General features: G+C 37.3%; 1 protein-coding gene across 4 annotated transcripts in view; it reads right to left on the reverse strand.

Annotated features, from left to right (window-relative positions):
* Window positions 1-18,794, reverse strand: part of EPS8 (epidermal growth factor receptor pathway substrate 8) — a 175,094-nt gene that overhangs the window by 23,215 nt on the left and 133,085 nt on the right. For 3 of the 4 annotated variants that reach the window (XM_008707049.2, XM_008707047.2, XM_008707048.2), the window contains 7 exons: window positions 17,587-17,660; window positions 16,163-16,289; window positions 14,096-14,184; window positions 13,652-13,726; window positions 8,437-8,585; window positions 5,610-5,793; window positions 519-649 (listed from right to left, as the gene is read on the reverse strand). In XM_008707049.2, coding sequence (XP_008705271.1) covers window positions 519-649; window positions 5,610-5,793; window positions 8,437-8,585; window positions 13,652-13,726; window positions 14,096-14,184; window positions 16,163-16,289; window positions 17,587-17,660 — 829 coding nt within the window. The remainder of the gene's footprint in view (window positions 1-518; window positions 650-5,609; window positions 5,794-8,436; window positions 8,586-13,651; window positions 13,727-14,095; window positions 14,185-16,162; window positions 16,290-17,586; window positions 17,661-18,794) is intronic. The other variant, XM_008707050.2, reaches the window with a different exon arrangement.

Raw genomic sequence — 18,794 nt, forward strand, 5'->3', positions numbered from 1 at the left:
TGGAAAGTGAAAATACAATATAATATGATGAAATGGCAAGAATGGCAAATAAGGCACTGATTCCTTCTAAATATCTAGTTTATACTTTGAAATAGTTCTATCTAAAGAAAGGTTTGTTTTTGTTGGGGGGAGAGAAAGATGGAAATTGTTTCCTTTAAAAGTTACAGAGCTAGAAAGATCCTTAGAGACCATCTGGTATTAACTAATGGAGAGTTTCAAAACAATTCTTTCTTCGTAATTCACAGTTTTTGTCAGAGCATCTTTTTAAAAAGGGAAAGTCATCCAAAGGCATTTGCACTAAATTAGAGTTATAGGCTGGAGGTTTTCCAGTAAGAATTATAAACTAGAGGCTTGGTTTATCAAAGCCAATTCTATAAAGGAACAACTGAAACTCCATCAAACAATTAACAGACGGGAAGTTTAAAGAAGTAGTGACAATGCAGACGCCGGGACCTTTATGTGCACTAAATCAGAGACCGTTATCCGCAGCTCTCCAAATGGTGCCCGTGAAATGTTACCTATCTACGTGGCGATTAGGAGTTGGCTTAAAAGCCACAGCCGCTTCCCCTTGGTCCAGATGGGGCCCTCTTGCGTACATGTTATGGAATGCATACCCATCCGCTGGAGGACACTCTGCTACACTGGACTGCTGAAAGACAGAGGAAGAGAGATTACAGAGTCGCTAAGACTACTGGAATGACCACTAACATCGGTCAACAAAACCCTCCAACTGGGGCGTGATCAGTTTCTCATTTTCAAGTGCTTGACCATTATTAACAAGTTATGAAATGGGGGTGACACATTTTTGTCAAAGACCTATTTATAATAGGAAAAGTCATTAGTACAAAAGCTAAATTGTAACTCTGAAAATAACTGGGTATACAAGCAATAAATTCTTTCCTCAGGCATTTCAGTAATAGGTGATTTTGGTATTAGGTACACTTTTAACAGCTTACGTAAAATAAAATTGGTTTAAAAACAACAAAAAAACTTTCCCCCCTTGCTCTCTCTGTTTAAGAGACCCTTACCACTCTAGCAAAGTAAATAATATCACATGAAAATCATCTAAACTCTGTGCATTAAAATTATACTACACTCTCATTTTTTAAAGGTGCACAAACCCTATTTGTATTTTTTTTAAAAATGGCAGCCACTATTATCAGATTTACTTTTGAGAGAAATACAGAAAGACAGAAGGAAATACAGAAAGAAACACATTGATCTTAACAGTCAATACAGGATAAGACAATGCTGAAGTAACTCCTTTTTGTAGTTAACCCAGTTCCAACAGGAGTCCACTGGGTGCTACTAGGAGAGGGAACACAGGTCTATGGGCCCCGGCGAGCACCATGGTTTCAAAGCTATGGGGAAAAAAACAACGAAACAAAGAAAAAAAAATTCATGTAAAGATTTTCTGCTGTTTCCTTCTGTGAAATGAAGTATGGAGGACGAACAACAGGCCATGAAGTACTGGAAATCCTTGGCTATGAACTCACTGGGGCAAAATATATGAAACTGGAAATGTTTTAGAAAAGTCTGAGATATATGTTTACTGTAGTTCATCCTAAAGACTGAGTTGGCAGGAGTAGGAATGTGTTTAAACACAGATGGTGTAGGTGAGGCTTCTCCGATGTACTCGGGGTGGACGTCAAAATACCCACACTATATTACTCCTTTAGAATATGCTTAACGCACAAACAGAAAGAAGCAATTTTCTCCATTTAAATACCTGTGCTTAAATCATCAGCAAAATGAAAAAACAACCACAGAATGGGAGAAAATATGCGCAAGTCATGTATCTGATAAGGACTAAAAGTCCAAAATATATAAAGAACTCATATAGCTCAGGAGAAAAACAAAAAAACAAAAAAAACCACAACCAAATAAACAAAAAGCTCAATCCAGTTAAAAAATGGGCAGAGCAACTGAACAGCCATCTTCCAGAGAAGACATACAAATGGCCAAAGAGTTCATGAAAAGGTGCTCAACATCACTAATCATCAAGGAAATGTAAATCAAAATCACAATGAGATGTTACCTCACACCTGCTGGGATGGCTATCATCAAAAAGACAAGAGGTGACAAGTGTTGGTGAGGATGTGGGGGAAAAAGGGAACCCTAGTGCACTGTTGGTAGGACTGTAAATTGGTGCAGCTGCTATGGAAAACAGTATGGAGGGGAGCGCCTGGGGGACTCAGTCGGTTAAGCACCCAACTCTTGATTTCAGCTCAGGTCATGATCTCCCCGTTGTGAGATTGAGCCCATGTCCAGCTCTACGCTCAGCAGGGAGTCTGCTTGGGATTCTTTCTCTCCTTGCTTCTGCCCCCAATACCTGGCTCATCTGAGCTCTTTCTCTCAAAACAAATACATAAAATCTTGAAAAAAAAAAAAAAACAGTATGGAGTTTCTTCAAAAAATTAGAAATAGAGCTACCATACTATTCAGCAGTCCCACTACTGGGTATAATACTAAAGGAAATGAAATTAGGATCTTGAAGAGGTGTCTTCATCTCTATATTTACCGTGGCATTGTTCACAATATGGAAGCAACCTAAGTGGCCATCAGCAGATGAATGGGTAAAGATATGGTATAAATACACAATGGGATATTATTCAGCTATGAGAAAGAAGAAAATCTTGTTATTTGCAACAACATAGATGGACTTTGAAAGCATTCTGCTAAGTGAAATAAGCCAAAAAGGAAAAGAAAAAGACTGCATGGTATCACTTACAAGTGAAAAAAAAAAAAAGTTGAACTCATAGAAACAGAGAGTAGAAAAGCAGTTGTCAAGGGCTGGGGGAAATCGGGAGAAGTTGGTAAAAGGGTACAAACTTTCAGCTATTAATGAATAAGGTCTGAGGATCTAATATAAAACATGGTGAGTACAGCTGATAGCACCGATAATATTGTGTAATTACAATTTGCTAATAGAACTTCAATGTTCTACCAAAAGAAAAAAGATAAATATGTGAGGTGACAGATGTGTCAATAAGCTAATTAACTAGATGGGTGGGGAGGGATCCTGTCACAATACATATCAAATCACCAGATGAACACCTTAAATATCTTATGATTTTGTCAATTACACCTCAATAAAGCTGAAATTAAAAATGACAAATAACAGGGCTCCTGGGTGGCTCAGTCAGTTAAGCATCTGCCTTCAGCTCAGGTATGATCGCAGGGTCCTGGGATCGAGCCCTGCAACAGGCTTTCTGCTCAGCGGGGAGTCTGCTGCTCTCTCTCCTCCTGCTCCTACCCCCACTCGTGCTTTCTCTCCCTCTCTCAAATAAATAAATAAATAAATAAATAAATAAATAAATAAATAAAACCTTTTAAAAAATGACAATTAAGTAGCTTAATTAATTAGTTTATCATTTTCCTAGTGGAGAGGAGAGGCACTAGATGATTAGGCAATGTTTTATTAAAGGCTGTTACAAAGGGGGGGGGGAGTGCAAGAACCTGTTAGAATCACCCTCACCTCTGGCTAACTCTGAACAGAACAGAGTGAGGTCAGGCAGCATGAGATCACTGGGTCCTGGGAGTGACTGGAAATATTGCAAGGGAGGAGAGAAATGATGACGAATGACTAACTGTGATGACTACACAAGCTTGTTTAGGGCTGCCGCTGGTTCAGAGGAAGTAAAGGAGTATTGCCACCCATATTTGACACCCCACGTCACCTGTGCCTTTCGATTCTACACAAAACCACCAGATCCTGAATCATCCAAGTCTTGCCCTGAGTGTATTTATTTTAGTAGCAATAAAGTATAATAAAGTTCCTCTTCTGGGGATGATTGCATTTTTTATGCATTTTAAATCACCATTTGTTGGCCTTTTTTCCGACAAATTCTTAAGGCATAAAAATCCCCTAAAACAGCTAGCAGGCGCTTTTCATTTCATTTTTTAAAACCTTTGAACCAGTACTTAAACCATAAAATGGAAAATAGTTTACAACAGGAAAGAGATAACTCATTACAAGTAAGGATTCTCAATAATTCTTCCTTTAAAATTACTTCTTCAGTGAGTATAGGCAACTTTTACACTGGAAGCCCAGAACACACTACTTTCTCTTTAAATACACAAGTTTTTGAAAAAGAACACACAAAAGTGAATTTCTGAGGCAATACATTATTAGGTGGATGTATTTTCTTATTTAAGATACAAAGACTGTAAGCTAGAAATTTCCGTGATTTGAAAATAGTCGGCTGTAACGACAGCAACAAGTATGTCATAATTTCATGTTCGATTACATCTTTTTTCCTCTAGAAAAGTTGTCCTCTATGAGGAAAGGAAATCCACAGCGCTGAGGTCTGACTTATAAAATCCACAGTGCTGTAGTCTGGAGAGGGACTGCCAACCAATGCAAACACCGTGGGGCCATGTTCTTAATCACTTAGAAGGAAACAGCAGTTAGAGACTCTACCCTTCCATGCACCAGAGGAAAAAACAACTACATTAGAAAAAACATGTATCTTCAAACCAGTACCTCTGCTTTATTTCTAAAGTTTCAAAATTTAACCAGTCTTCTATAATATTATGGTTACTGTCCAAGGGACTGATTTTTAAAATTTTTAATTTATGTGTTTCTCCTTAAAAGTGAGGATCTACTCTGGTTTGTTAATCATTCCTTCATATCATATTTGCCATATTATGAATACCCACAGCAGTCTGAAAAAATTAATCTACAGTTAAATAAAGGAAGTGAACTGGACTTCAAGGAGGATCTAGTCATCATTTACTATTTCTTCTCCAAACCAGACCTCATTCACCGAATTCCTTGGGTTCTGGTCCTCCTATTTGGTTTGGTTCAGCGTTAAGCAATGTTTGATTTTCTTTTCTGACAGAACAAGAGTCACAGGAAAATCATTTTTAAGAAATGTGCAGAGATAACTTACCCAACTTCAATCCCTCAAGGGGCTCTACAAACAGGTTCTACTCTAACGCTTACTAAATACTTAAAAAAGCACAATAAATGTTGTGATCTTCTCAGGGTGTAAATTTTGTGATCTTCTTAGTGTTACACATCATCACTGGAGCCTGGGGACTGAGCCCAGGAGAACTCTGGCCTTCTAGCCAGGCTGAGAGGCTTTCGGGGTTTAGAACTAGGTGGAAGGAAGGAGGGAAGGAGGGCAAGCAGGAAGGAAGGTGGAAGGAGGGAAGAAATGGAACATATGGGAAAGAGCTGCTTGGGATAGGCTTCAGGGACCTAGGTTCACGGAGCTAGCTGTCTTAAGGGTCTGAAACGATGGAGAGAAAAAGAGAAAGCACAAGCCAAGCAACAATAGGGCATTTCTCTGACAAGGAGAGAAAGCAGGCGTCCAAAAACTGAGATGGGATCACCAGGGCTCAGGGAGCACTAGCAGGTGGGTAGGGGTGAGGGCTGGCAGGACTCTAAGGAGTGATACAGGCTGGTTTTAGGTTCACAGGGAAACAGAGCAACTGGCACAGCAATGACAAAGCTGTGAGAGGTAACTAAGGGCAGCAGGACATATAGTCATTGTTCTAGAACAATCTTCAGATCAATAAAATGAGAACTCACAATCAGAATTACAAGAAGACGCACAGGTTACTGCACTTTCTACAAAAGGTGATGCTAAAAGGCTTTGTACCTCTGTGGATAATCTTTTTGTCTCCTGTTTGCGCTGATGCTCTGCGACATTTGCCACAGACTCGGCCAGCTGATACAGATCTTGTTCCATCGGTGCTCCCATGACGTTCAGCATGGGGGGCTCCCAGCCATTGCGGAACCGTGGGACATAGGGTGGGATGAACTGTTCTTTTGGCCACTCTGCTCTGTAAAGGGACATTAAGGCACAATACTAAGAAATATATCCATGTTCAAAATTAGTTTCGATAAAGTTAGCCGCAAAAAACAAAAACAGATAACAACAAAAACAAAGCATACCTAATCTGCCCTCTGTCCTCTCGAAAAGGGAACGTGAACCTGCTTATAATAGTCTGGAATGCCAACAAAATGAAAGGAAGATTGAATTCTGCTTCATAATATGTTTGCAGTACATTGCCTCAATTCTCCATTAATTCGATTTTGTAACATGGATACAGGTTTTGAAAATTTGGAAAGGGAGCATGAGGCTAGAAGTGTTAAAAGTATTTAGAACATGAAATTCTCTTGTATCTAAAGTAGTTTCAGATTCTTCTCTTTCCCTTCCCTCCCCTCCCATCGGTATGAACCCTCCCGGTATCAGATATATCTTTCAAAAGATAAGAAGAGAGAATGTTCTTAACATTTATGACTTTTTAAGTTATAAAGTCCCCTAAATGAAACATTACCAATTTTATAAATTAAATTTATCAGCGAGCCTTTAATCAGTAAAATCAAGTTAGGACTAATCTGGAATGGTAATCATTACCCATTCATTATTTAATGACTCTGAGTGAGGCTTATTTCTACAAGCTCTAATCACTCACGAAGCACAAAAATAACTGGGACAGAAATTGTGGCTTCATTTCTGCTATACTGTGTTGTTTTATCTTTCACAGGTGAAAGATTAATTCTTCAGGTTATATTTCTACTACAATGAAATGAGCCATTTTATTCAGATTATTACGTACCTTCATGATCTTTTTATCTTTATGAATTTTTAAATCAGTATATTCATTTCCTAATACTCTTAACAATTAGGATCTAAAAAATCACCTTTTCTCTTGTCAAGAGCTAACAATATACTTCCTTTTCGTGTAGTTTTTCCAATGGTCATTTTCTAATTTTGAGGTAGGACCCAAAATCAAGAAATTAGAAAGTCTGAGCTATTTTTGTACTAGGAAATCTGATTAGTTTAGTAAGTTTCATGGGGAAATATTAAAAGATCCTACCTAAGCTTACCATAAGATTATAAATTATGAAAATTTAATAGATTTAAAAAATCTATTTAACCAAGTATGATATATAAATAGCATGATACAGTAGGTTGTATTAGTACATAAATAAATTTAAATATTGTTTTCAATATAAAAGCAACAACTGCAGTGCTTTTAAATAATTTTTTGCTTGGTAAACCATTCAATATGTAAACCATATTCCAACACAAGCTGTTGCCTAAGTCCAAATATAAGTTTTATATTTTATATATAAACACAGTTTATATCTGTTTCAACAGAAGAAAAGGAGGAGAAAAAAAATTATGAACTGATCCATTACTTTTAGGCTAGTCCACTCAAAAGCATTAGGAAGAAAAGCTTCTAAGTGACCACACTGAAGACTCACTCTAAGTAGTGAGAGAAAGAAAATGATTTGGGTAAGTTAGGAAGGCCAAAATTATTTATTCACATGTCATAAAGAAAGAAAGATTTTTTTTGCCTTGCTCAGGAATCTTTAACACTGCAGTGTTAAATGAGGCAATATAAATGATTTGTCTTCCACAATCACTTTACTGACAAAATACGAATTTTAAAATGATCCCCTCTTCCTTTCCATTCCCACTACTACCTTTCGAGACCCAGGGAATGTTGCTTACTTACTAAGGAATCCCTGACTATAGCATCACCATCCCAAGGGGCCTCCTTGCCTCTAGTTACTTTGGTTCTTGTCCTTGCTAGGCTCAACTAGCAGACTGATCCTTCTAAGATACAGATGTAATCATGTCACACTCCTATTCACACGGCTGTTGGTTCTCCATAGCCTACAGAATCTTCTCCACCTCTTTAGCATGGCAGTGGGAGCCTTCATAGCTCATCTGCTTATTTCCATGTGCCTCATTTGACACCATCCCTCCTCACCCCCTTCCCCACAAGCACCTGCTACCCAAAGTCGATATACCAGCTAAACCCATATTCATTCTCCATTCTCTTGACTTCCTGCTTCATGCCCTCACTCGTGCTTCTCTCTCTGTTAGGAAGGCCCCTTCCCAACTATGTACTTGCAGAAATCCTATTCATCATGCTGAAAGGCAGCATATAATTATGAACACCAACTCTAGAGCCAGATTGCCTAGGTACAAATTGCAGATCTGCCACTTAAGAGTTGTATGGTTTTGAGCAAAGTACTTAACCACTCTATGCCTCGGTTTTGTTATCTGTAAAATAGGGATAACAACAGTACTTATGTAAAGTTTATGGAAGAGTGCCTGGCAAATACTATCTGTATAGTGCATACATATTTATTACATAATATACTAGTATTTTTATCTATTGATTTTAATGTCAGCTCTTCTTTGAAAGCTAACTACCCCCCTCTTCAAATCCTCTTCCTGATGGCTCCCCCTTGCCAAACAACGGTAGTTTGAGTCACTCCTGGTACTTAATATGCCTTATACTTTATATCTTTTCCACTAGACTAGCTTTTTAAGGGTTTAGCTTTTTCAACTGTAGTGACTAGTCTTTCATATGCAGAAAGTGAAATAAATGTCTCGTTAGATTCATGTAATAACAAAGAACAATACTTGAAGTATTACAGGTTTTAAACTCATATATGTTTACCTGGCTTTCATCCAAGTTTCCCCCAGTGACATCCACAGCTGTCTTTCATCATTGTTGACAGTATAATTTAAGAAATCAATTGCGTCCTTAGTCAATAGGGGGCTGAGTACTGAACTGGCTAGCTCAGGACCTCCTGTTGCCTGTACGACCTAAAATGACAATAATTCATTTTTTAGCAAGAAGATGATGATTAGTTGTATATTTTCAAAATATGTAAAATCCATGCCAAAAACAAGCACTGTTTTTATATACTCAAATTTTGACGTGGTGCAGTATACCATTGAATGAAAAACGGCTTATTAAGTCAACCTGCCCAGCCCAATGGTGACTAATAATCTAGAATGAGAAGTTAGTAGTTTAACAACTTTCACAGGATCTGTCTGTTGGCTGCATATGACTGTATTTTCCCTGGAAAATACTAATGGTTATCCAGAGAATTCTCGGTCAGGTGGTTTAACTATCTCTGCTTTTTGCTTTAAAAAAAAAAAAAGTACGTGTATCTTTCCTGGCAAATCTATTATCCCAAATTTGAAAAATATGGTTCTATAAATGAATACTACAGAGAGAAATAAGGCTCAACTTAACAGTCTATGGTTGTGCCTATAAAGACATACAAAAATAAAAGGATCCAGAGAGAAAAGTGAGAGAAGAATGAGAACTCTGAATCCATGGTGTTTTTCCCCAGAATTTAATTCTAGGAAATTGTCCTGATTTAAAGTGGATAATTTAATGATTAGCAGAAACAAATAAACAGGTGCAATTCTCTGATAAACAAAATGATGATAAGTGTATGTCCGGAAACTGCTCCAAATGGACTTCTCAGAGGCTATTTCCTGGCTAAAGAATGGTAGTTATCTCCTAGAGCAGAAACCAGAGCCCTTTCATAAAAATCTCACCTTCCCAGAGATATGGCACAAGGAAAAAGGGATTTTTTTGAATGGCTCCAGACCAAGGGTTGGTTTCTCGGTTTCTCCCCAGTCATCCGTGCTCTGAGCATGCTATGCTGTTGTATGCCTCGTGCATCTGCACATACTGCTTCCCAGCTCCCCAGAAGGCCCTTCCTTTATCAGGTGGAACTCTACTCCGGTACCACCTCTTCCAAGAAGCCCTCCTTAATCCCAAAGCAAAGCTCTGAGGCACCTCAGTGTCCCCAAAATAATTTATGCATATTAGGAACATGTTACATTTTAACTTACGGCTTATTTTTCAGTTTTCCCTCCCGTGAGGTTTTGGACCAAGTCAATTACAGAAGACATAGTGTTAGTGGGATGACTGAGAATCAGTGAAAGAAAAGATGAGAAATAAGGAGAGAGGCTGACTCTTACTTGAGAACAAAATTTACCGACTGCCTGGTACAGTAATTTTCTTACTTCCAAGCCCTATAAGCACTTCTGGTGAATATGTAGGGATGATTAAGAGGGAAAAGTAAAGGAGTAAAATCTAGAAGTAGAAGTAGAAGAACTTTAAAATCTTTGGCATAACAGAGGGAAGAGAGAATGAAAGAGAAGAAATGTAAATAAAAACCTATAAGACATAGTTCCCTCTCGAGAATAGATGTTAAGCACGAACGCATGTATGCTTGCTGTGGGTGTGCTCGTGTGTGGAGATGCTGAGGGCATAGGGAGGGTCTTGAAAGGTTTAGAGCACTAAATTTTGTGTGGCTGGTCGTAGGCCCTAAATAAATGTTCCTCCCCACATCTCCTGTCCAAGTAATATGTCTGGGGCTCTGCAGGCAGAACATTAAAAGGAGCAACAGACATATTCTGATTGGAGAGACCATGAATAAGGAGTCGTTTTTGATGGGGAAAAAAAAAAAAAGACAAAATAAATCCTATTTTCAGATACACAGCTTGATCACAAAGGCTAATTTCTACATGTTAGGGAAACCCGTCCCATTATCTTATAGTTCTCCTTTATGTAATGACTACATACCTACTTATGATGTGTGAAAGGGTAGGCCAAGAACGAGGAGGTGGCAAAAGCTGCTTAAGAGTCAACACTTCCTAATATTCAAACTAAGACAGTATCAAATGTGTTAAAGAATAAGGGAGATAAATTTTGTTAATGAGCTACTATGGGCTTCTTTGCATATGAATGGCCTTGATGTAATTTTTAAAAGAGCTTATAAAGCAAGAATTATTCAACAATAACTAGACAAGTAGAAATCTGATGTTCTATATACAGCAACAACATATGGAAGCATTCATAAATTATTGATGTAGCCTTGGACTTTCATCTTCTAATCTCTTATTGCCCAGTTCTGACATTTATGCTGATAACATTACTTTCCTGTGTTTGTAAAGCAATACTCATTTCATATTGTACTTCAGGTCTTGTCTAGTTGCTCTTGGAGAAAGAAGGAAAAGATTTATCATCCCTTTTTGTTACGTGGACTTTCTTTTTCTCATTTTTTCTGATAATCAAGTAAAACCTATGGGAATGCATTTGAATTTGCTCCATTTTTGATAAATATTAGAGTACTCAAACCATAGTGTTCATATGCCCTAAACCAAAATTAATGAAATTTATCTGCTTCGTATAGTTCTTACTCTTTAAAAAAACAATCACAGAAATAATACACAGGACAATCACACATTACTAACAATTATCATCACTGCTATTGTCATTCTACAAAGTAATCATTTGCTCTTCTGACAGGGAGAGCCATTCACAACTACTCCACCCATGCCTGCCTTAGCCCAGAAAGTAGGAAACTCTGTCCTCCTGGAAGTATTTAGAGTTCTACCTTCTTTCCACTCCTCGCTCACTTGTCCTCCCACAAACACCGGAATGACCTGTCTAATTGGTGGAATCGTAGAAAAGAGTGATTTGTAGCCTACTCTCTTTTCACATCTGTCTGCATGTGAGGGCAACAATTATGCCACCTGCTGTCTGTCACACGCTTTTCCCAAACCCGTGCACTTTATTGTCGTGTACTCTTAAATATTCCAGCAAATTCTCCCAGCTGCCCTGTAGGACAAGATGGTTGTACATAATGTCAGCCTAGAAAAGTGGCTATTATACCATTTGCAGATATTAAGAAATATATAATGGGAAGGGAAGTATATTACCATACCATATAAGGAAAGAACATAGCTGCATATTGAAAACCTAGAAAATGAAGGTGTGTATCTTGGATCCTGGCCTATGGTATAACCTTTTGCTGGATAAACTCTTAGGAACATCCTTCACAAAGGGAATTGTTCCCAACACACCCTTTTGTTAGCTTCAAAAATTATACCCTATGTAAAAATACGCATGTATGAGAAGGGAGTTTTCTGGGGAAATAACTGCACTATGTGCATTATCATTCTACCTGGCAACAGAGAGAGCATGCTAAAGACTACTAATTGTTCCCTAGTGTCCACTCTTTTCTTCCTCCTTCTAGAAAGAGAAGCCCCTACATTTTAGAGGAACCTACAGCCACACAGAGGGAGACTATATTCCTCTGGTGTTCAGTACGACTATATGAAAATATTCATATGCCAACTAGACAAAGGCAGAAATTATCTGTTTAAGTTCAGAGTCACCTCCTTAAAAATAAATCATCTTTCTTTGCCCTTGCACAGCTGTAACAAGGGCATGGAGGTAAATCAGCATCCGTCATAGAGATGTCTGACACAGCTGCTCAATTCTTCTCTTGGACACATTTTCTTCGTTTGGCTTCCAGAATACCATAATATTCTTATGTTTCTTCTCCTGACTTAACTGCTTCTTCTCAATCTTCTTTGTTGATTCTTTCTATTCTCCTAACACTGAAATTGCCCAGGGCTCAACCAGTCCTTGTTCCTCTTCTTTATTATAATCACTACCTTGGTGATAATTTCATGGCTTTAAATGCCTTCTATATGCAGACGATCCTCAAATATATATCTCTAGCCTTGATTTCGCCACTGAACTCCAAATTCATGTATTCAACTACCAAATCAAATTATTCCATCTAGATGTAACAGAATTTTGACATGTCTAAAACTGAATTCCTTATGTTCCTCCAAAAAAATCTGTCTTACCCACTGTTTTCCCCATCTCTATTAATTAGTCCATCCCTCCACTCTTAGGCCAAAACCTTTGGAGACAGCCTTGGCTCTTGCAAAGCACACCTTATCAACCAGCAAATGTGGCTTCTATGGTTTATAACCAAAATCTGACTTCTTACGATTTCTAATGCCACCCAGTCCAAACACCATAATCTCCGATCTGGATTATTTTAATAACCACCCTAGCCCCTAGCCCCCTCCCCCAGATTGTTAAGTATTCTAGACAGAGCCATCCTTTTGTGCCAAAGACATTCCAAAAGCGTAAAAGATTTCATGATCACTCATAAAGACCAACAAAATATGACCTCCTGTTGCTTTGCTGACTTCATCTCCTAATTAAGATCTCCCTCATTCTGTTCAAGTCACAATACTTATTTATTCCAAGAACATAATTTGCAGTTACCATCCCAGAGCACTCACAATAGCTGTTCTCTGTCTGGAATTCTCTTCTTTCAGAAATCCACATGACTCATTCCTCCCTTCATTTGCTCAAATGACACCCTCTCACCTTAACCAACCCTATTCAAAAAGGGTAATACTCCACCCCTCACACGTGTGCACGCTGACATGAGCACACACCTGGAATATTCCCTGTTCTCTGTCCCTGCTGTATTTTTTTTTTCAAATAACACTTATTTTTTGCAAAATGTATTATTTATGCATATATTTAGGATACTGATTGCCCCTCCATACTACAATATAAGTTTCAAGAGGGTAAAAATTTATGTCTGTTTTATTCCTGATAAGCTACTAATAATGCTAAGCACATAACGGGCTCTCAATTAATATTTCTGAATAAATAAATAAGTAAGTGAGCAAAGCCCTCCATCCAGTACCAGTTACCCCCTCATGCCTAGCCTATTTTGGGAGAAAGAGAAAAACTTTCACATTATTATAGCCATTTTTATTATATCCTAGTATATATTGAAACACTAGCATCTGATAAGTATTTCTTTTCATCTTCCTACCTCTGTCACAGATATCGGTTTCTAGCTACAAAATAAGGTGTTTGAACAGGATGATTTCTAAGGTTCTTTCAAATTCTCAAATTGCACATTCTCGATGGTCACACAGATGCCAAGAGAAATAGTATCCATGCAAGGTAATGAAGGAAAACTGTCAAGATACTCCAGACAGACATACTAAGAGTGCCTACTTTCTTAAATTAACGGTCTTACCATATTTAATGGAGTAAATAAAAAATGAACCAAATCTGCAGCACTCGGATTCTGGATGTGAGACTTCAGTTTGGCCTGCAGCATTAAGAAAGCAGATGAACAGATGACTATGATGTAATCAAGCAAAAAACAGATGCTCATAAAGGTCCAACACAGCCTCAGAGAAAGAGTTCTTTACTACTAGTTTCACTTGGAATATATTAGTCAGCCTGGGTAAGTCAGATTAAGGGAATTAAGTTTAAAAAAAGAAGTTGTTCTTTTTTGATCATTCGCTTGGATACACAGGTTTTATATCTGTTGTCCTAATTAAAAGAAAATCGAAACATACATACCAAAAAATCTACAAGAACCATTTTATCTCTTCATTTAATCAGGAACATGCTGGCCAGAATTTGATTTCCTTCATTTATTTCTTTTAATTATATACAAATAAATTTCACTTACCAGAAGGTTAAATCCATGTTTAAACTTCTGTAAACAGTCAACAAATTCATCAGGAGGGGGAGGTTTTGCCCGCAGAGTTAAAACGCCCTCTAAAAGAAATACACGGGAAGGAGGACAGGTGAAAGCAAAGTTGTGAGAAAATCTGTTAAATGAAAAAATAAAAAGCCACATTCGTGTCTATAAAATTTGATCATACCAGATACCATGCTTCCTGGCTACTCTACCACACCTCATAGACTCACTGTAACAAACTAAGATGATCCGACATTTGAAATGGATCCTTCTACCCTTAGGCACTACTAATTCCTCATCAGTTCCATCGATGTATGCTGTAGCCCTTTTGTGTCCCAATTATCATGCTTATCATTGCAAAGACTATAAAAATGTGTGAGTTACAAGCCCTGCTCTGAAGAGCCTTAAAATCTTTAGAAGACACGAATCGGTAAGTAACAAAGATACACCGAGTAAGTGCTATAGAAAGAAACTGCAGCTGGTTGGGAGATGAGAAAATGGACACCAGGAAGATGTTTCAGGAGGAAAGTAGCTTTTTTTAAAAAAATTTTTTTCTTAATTTTTTTTAATTTTTTTAATTTTTTTTTTAATTTTAATTTTTTTTATTATATTATGTTAGTCACCATACAGTACATCCCTGGTTTCTGATGTAAAGTTCGATGATTCATTAGTTGCGTATAACTCCCAGTGCACCATGCAATACATGCCCTCCTTACTACCCATCACCAGCCTATCCCATTCCCCCACCCCCTCCCCTCTGAAGCGTGAGGAAGGTAGCTTTTAAGATGCGACCTGAAAGGTCTGTTACACGGCAATTTGGTAAGAAAATGTCATAGTTGGATATAACAGCATAAGTAAAAAAACACGGAAAAAAGAAATTGCATGTACATGAAACAACAAACCAAAGCAGAGAAACCTGAGAATGGAAAACTAGACCAAGGTTGGATTGTGGGTGACCTTGACTGCCAGGGGGAGGAGCAGACTTAAATCAACAGAACATGGAATTAACATGCTATTCAGAAGAATGAAGTGACTGCGTGAGAGCCTGAAGACAACTGTCCTCCCAGAGTAAAAGACTGGAGGCTTGAAGACTACTTAGAAAGTGGGGTAAAAAACGAGGACAGCCTGAAGCAGACGCTAGCTATGAAAATGAAAAGGGAAACAACTGGATATAAAACACATTGAAAAAAATAAAAATTGCTGTTGGCTGCCAGCTAGAGAATGAAGTCATACAAGAATCCGTGGTCTTGAATCTGGATGACCAAGAGGACAGTACACCCTTCATAGAGAATACAGCAGGAAAGAGTGGTCTGAGACGTAAGGAAGCAGTAATACTTAATTTCAGAATATAGGGAGGTGGCGTATCTCCAAATGTACACATCTGGAAGACAAGTCTACAGGGCGCATGCTTAGGATGTAGGCATGAGCTAGAGAAGGACTGGGAGGTTTTATGACGTGAAAGGAATATTTACTCACTATTCTTTCATGTACTTCATTTTGTTCCACAGTTTTAAGTTTATACATTTTGAGGCCATTTTAAATAACTAACTACAGCATACCCCAAAAACTGCATGTATGTGACCCGAATATATTGTTTGGGAGTTCTGTGATTAAAAAAAAGTCAAATCCATTGATATTTGTAACTATTTTAATGAGAAAAATCAATCCTTTTAACAAAATAATGAGGTTCTACATAATATAATGAAATAAATCAAAATATGGGAAGATCAGAGCTCTGACTTCTTTACCAGACATTAATTTTACAGTCACTAATTAAAACTACAAAGAGATGTTCACTAGCTGAACCTCAGAGTCTCTGTGATTTAGGTTAAGCATCCTAGAGTCTTCTCTTACAGCAGCCAACTTGGGACCAAAATGGACCATTCCCTGGGCTCTTCTTAGTCTCTGCCTAACTCCCAGGTGCTATCCCAAAACTAGAAAAGGGACTTTGGCCCATTGTCAATGGAGTTTTGCTGAGCAGTTCACAGGGGAAGAAACTCTGCCTAGTGCTGGGGTTCTGAATGGTCTTTAGAAGTTTGAGAAAATCCAACTTACCTCCTGGTCCTTTCTTTTTACCTTTCTTACTTTTCTTCCTTTTAGACAGCTCAGAAAATGCTTCAGCTGCTTTTTGGAGTTTTGTGATAAAAAATTCAATGTCATCCAAAATGTGGTTTAATATTTGCTGGAATTAGAAATGACGGAATAGAACATAAGACAAAATAAAACCATTTTGCCTCGACTATGTGCTATTAGTCAGTAAAGGAAAATCAGAAAGTTAAAAAAAAAAAAAAGAAAGAAAGACCTCCCACATGCAAATTTCGAGTTTATCACTAATTCTAAGAAAAAGAATTAAACTAAATATACCTATACCTGAGGCTAAAGTCTGACATTTACATTTTTCTTTAGCTTAATCTTGTTCTATTCTCATACCATAAAGAAAGCATTCCCAGTATCTATTCAGATTATTAATTATTTTCAACTACTTTAATTTTCTCCTTGTGTTCTCCCACAAAAAGTTAGGGGAAAAAATTCTAAGAAACACCTTGTTAAAAGATCAATGAGCATTTTTGTTTTTCTAATAAACATGCCAATGAAGTACCAACAATATTATTTCATGGAATTAAAGGTATATAGAATGTTGTGATAACCTAATAAACACACACATAATCTAGACTAATAATCATTAATGAGAGTCTCCACATGGTAAAATAGAACTAATGACGAATTATGCTCTCAGGGATTACTGGGTCAGCTTGATTACCTCATTATTATAGTCTTAGCTGACTTCCTCTACTACGTGTGAAACCTGACATTCTTCTAATTTAAAAGACTAGAAATCGGGGTTAAATAAACTTTTAAGTATAATAAATAATGGTATAACATAAAAATTAAATTCCAAACTTCAAATTCCTACATTTGCTTCTAAATAAGGTAGGAAAGTGTATAACATAAACGGTAATTATATTGAGGTCCTATTTTATTGTTACATCACAAGGCACTGTCATTCTGTAAGTAAATTACTATGGACTAATAAAAATAAATACAGCCTTATGCTTTATCAAGAGTTAAAATTTACATATCTACTTTTTTAAAATTCCACTTAACTTTTATGTTTCAGGCATTATAAAATTTTTTAAATAACAGCCATGAAAAGATACTTAGAAGACATTTTAATCATGAATTATAAACTATGAAAAAATTAAAATCCCCCAAATTTGAAAATTCAGTTTAAATTCCTTTGTAAACTAGTTAATATGCTAGTTCTTCTATCAGAGCCCCATCCTACTAACTAAATATTGGCATAAAGGCAAAAAACAGTTAAGAAAAAAAATAATTCAAAGGGCATAACCACCAATGGAAAAAGAAAAATACAGTTTCCACAAAACATCTTTATTTAAATCAACTTCATTTTCCCAGCTGATATTTCTTTTCCTCTTTAAAAAAAAAGGCAATGACCTAAAGAAGAATGTCGGACCTACCACGTCTCTGTCAATTCGGGCTGCCGTCATCTCAGGCGGTTCTTCCTGCTCCTGATACTGCCTTGGTTTCTCAACTAAAGAAAGAAGAATCACAAGTCTTTCAACCTGTTACCGAAGCAAGATCAATCTAGGTAATGAAACGTGAAAAGTGGCTAGAAAAGAGTGCCGTTTGCAAAAGGGAACACCTACACTGGACACAAAATCAAAACTGCTCATCCTCTATGAATGACACACATCTTTGCCACCAGGAACTAAGAAGCATTTGGTCAGGGCTGCCTTGCTTGCCTTCACCCTTTAATGATGTTGATTTACCCTGGAACTCCCCGTTCTCCCTCTTCCCAATGACAGCTGTCTGCAGAACCCACCTTGACTTCTCACCCTATAATTCCTACACAAGAAAGAAATATAAACTCACATTGAAACACCTGCTCCTCCAAAAGTGGTCAACGAATTTCTAAGGCAGCCCTCCAATTTTACACATTCCGCCACTGTGATCACAATAAGGCTTTGGGGGTTCTGACAGTAAAGTGCTTTTTAAAATTCTAGTTGTCATGAAGCTTTAAACCCACAATGTTGGGCTCACTGATTCATACTTTATAAATATAAATACCTACAGGATTTGCAAATTGAGTAATAAATACCTTAAGAGCATTCGAGATGTTAAGCTAGCTCAGTTAACGTTAACTAAAGCATGATGTTAATCATAAGGTCTCTATAATGAACGCCCTTCGGGTTAACACTACCACTAAACACAGATACTTCTACAAATATTTCGCAATAGATTAAATAAAAGAAAAACTATACAGGTGAAACAGGAAATCTGTATCATCAGTAATGGAAAAAACTCATAATACATCATCATGACTCATGATGTTTAACATAGAAAACTACAAAAAGTCCTGAGAACTCTGCACTGCTTTACCTCTCTGTGCCTTTCCCCATAAATGGAATATTGTCCCCCCAAAAGAAGAAATTATGGAGTCTTATGAAATTTAATTAGTGGCTCTTAAGTACTTTAAGGTAATTAGAATTTATATTTATGAAATCTTGCCAGTTAAATGTTGTCTTACATGGAGGTAGCGGCTTTCTTCAGTATAGTATACTACAGAAAGCAGCATACTGAACTTGAAATATAGCGAGTAAGAACTCCAGATAAGCCCCAAAATATCAGCTGGAGGGTAAGGGAGATGCAGTATCTTGCAGACTTT

Source organism: Ursus maritimus, unplaced genomic scaffold, assembly GCF_017311325.1.
Source record: "Ursus maritimus isolate PB19 unplaced genomic scaffold, ASM1731132v1 scaffold_26, whole genome shotgun sequence".
Lineage (NCBI taxonomy): Eukaryota > Metazoa > Chordata > Mammalia > Carnivora > Ursidae > Ursus > Ursus maritimus.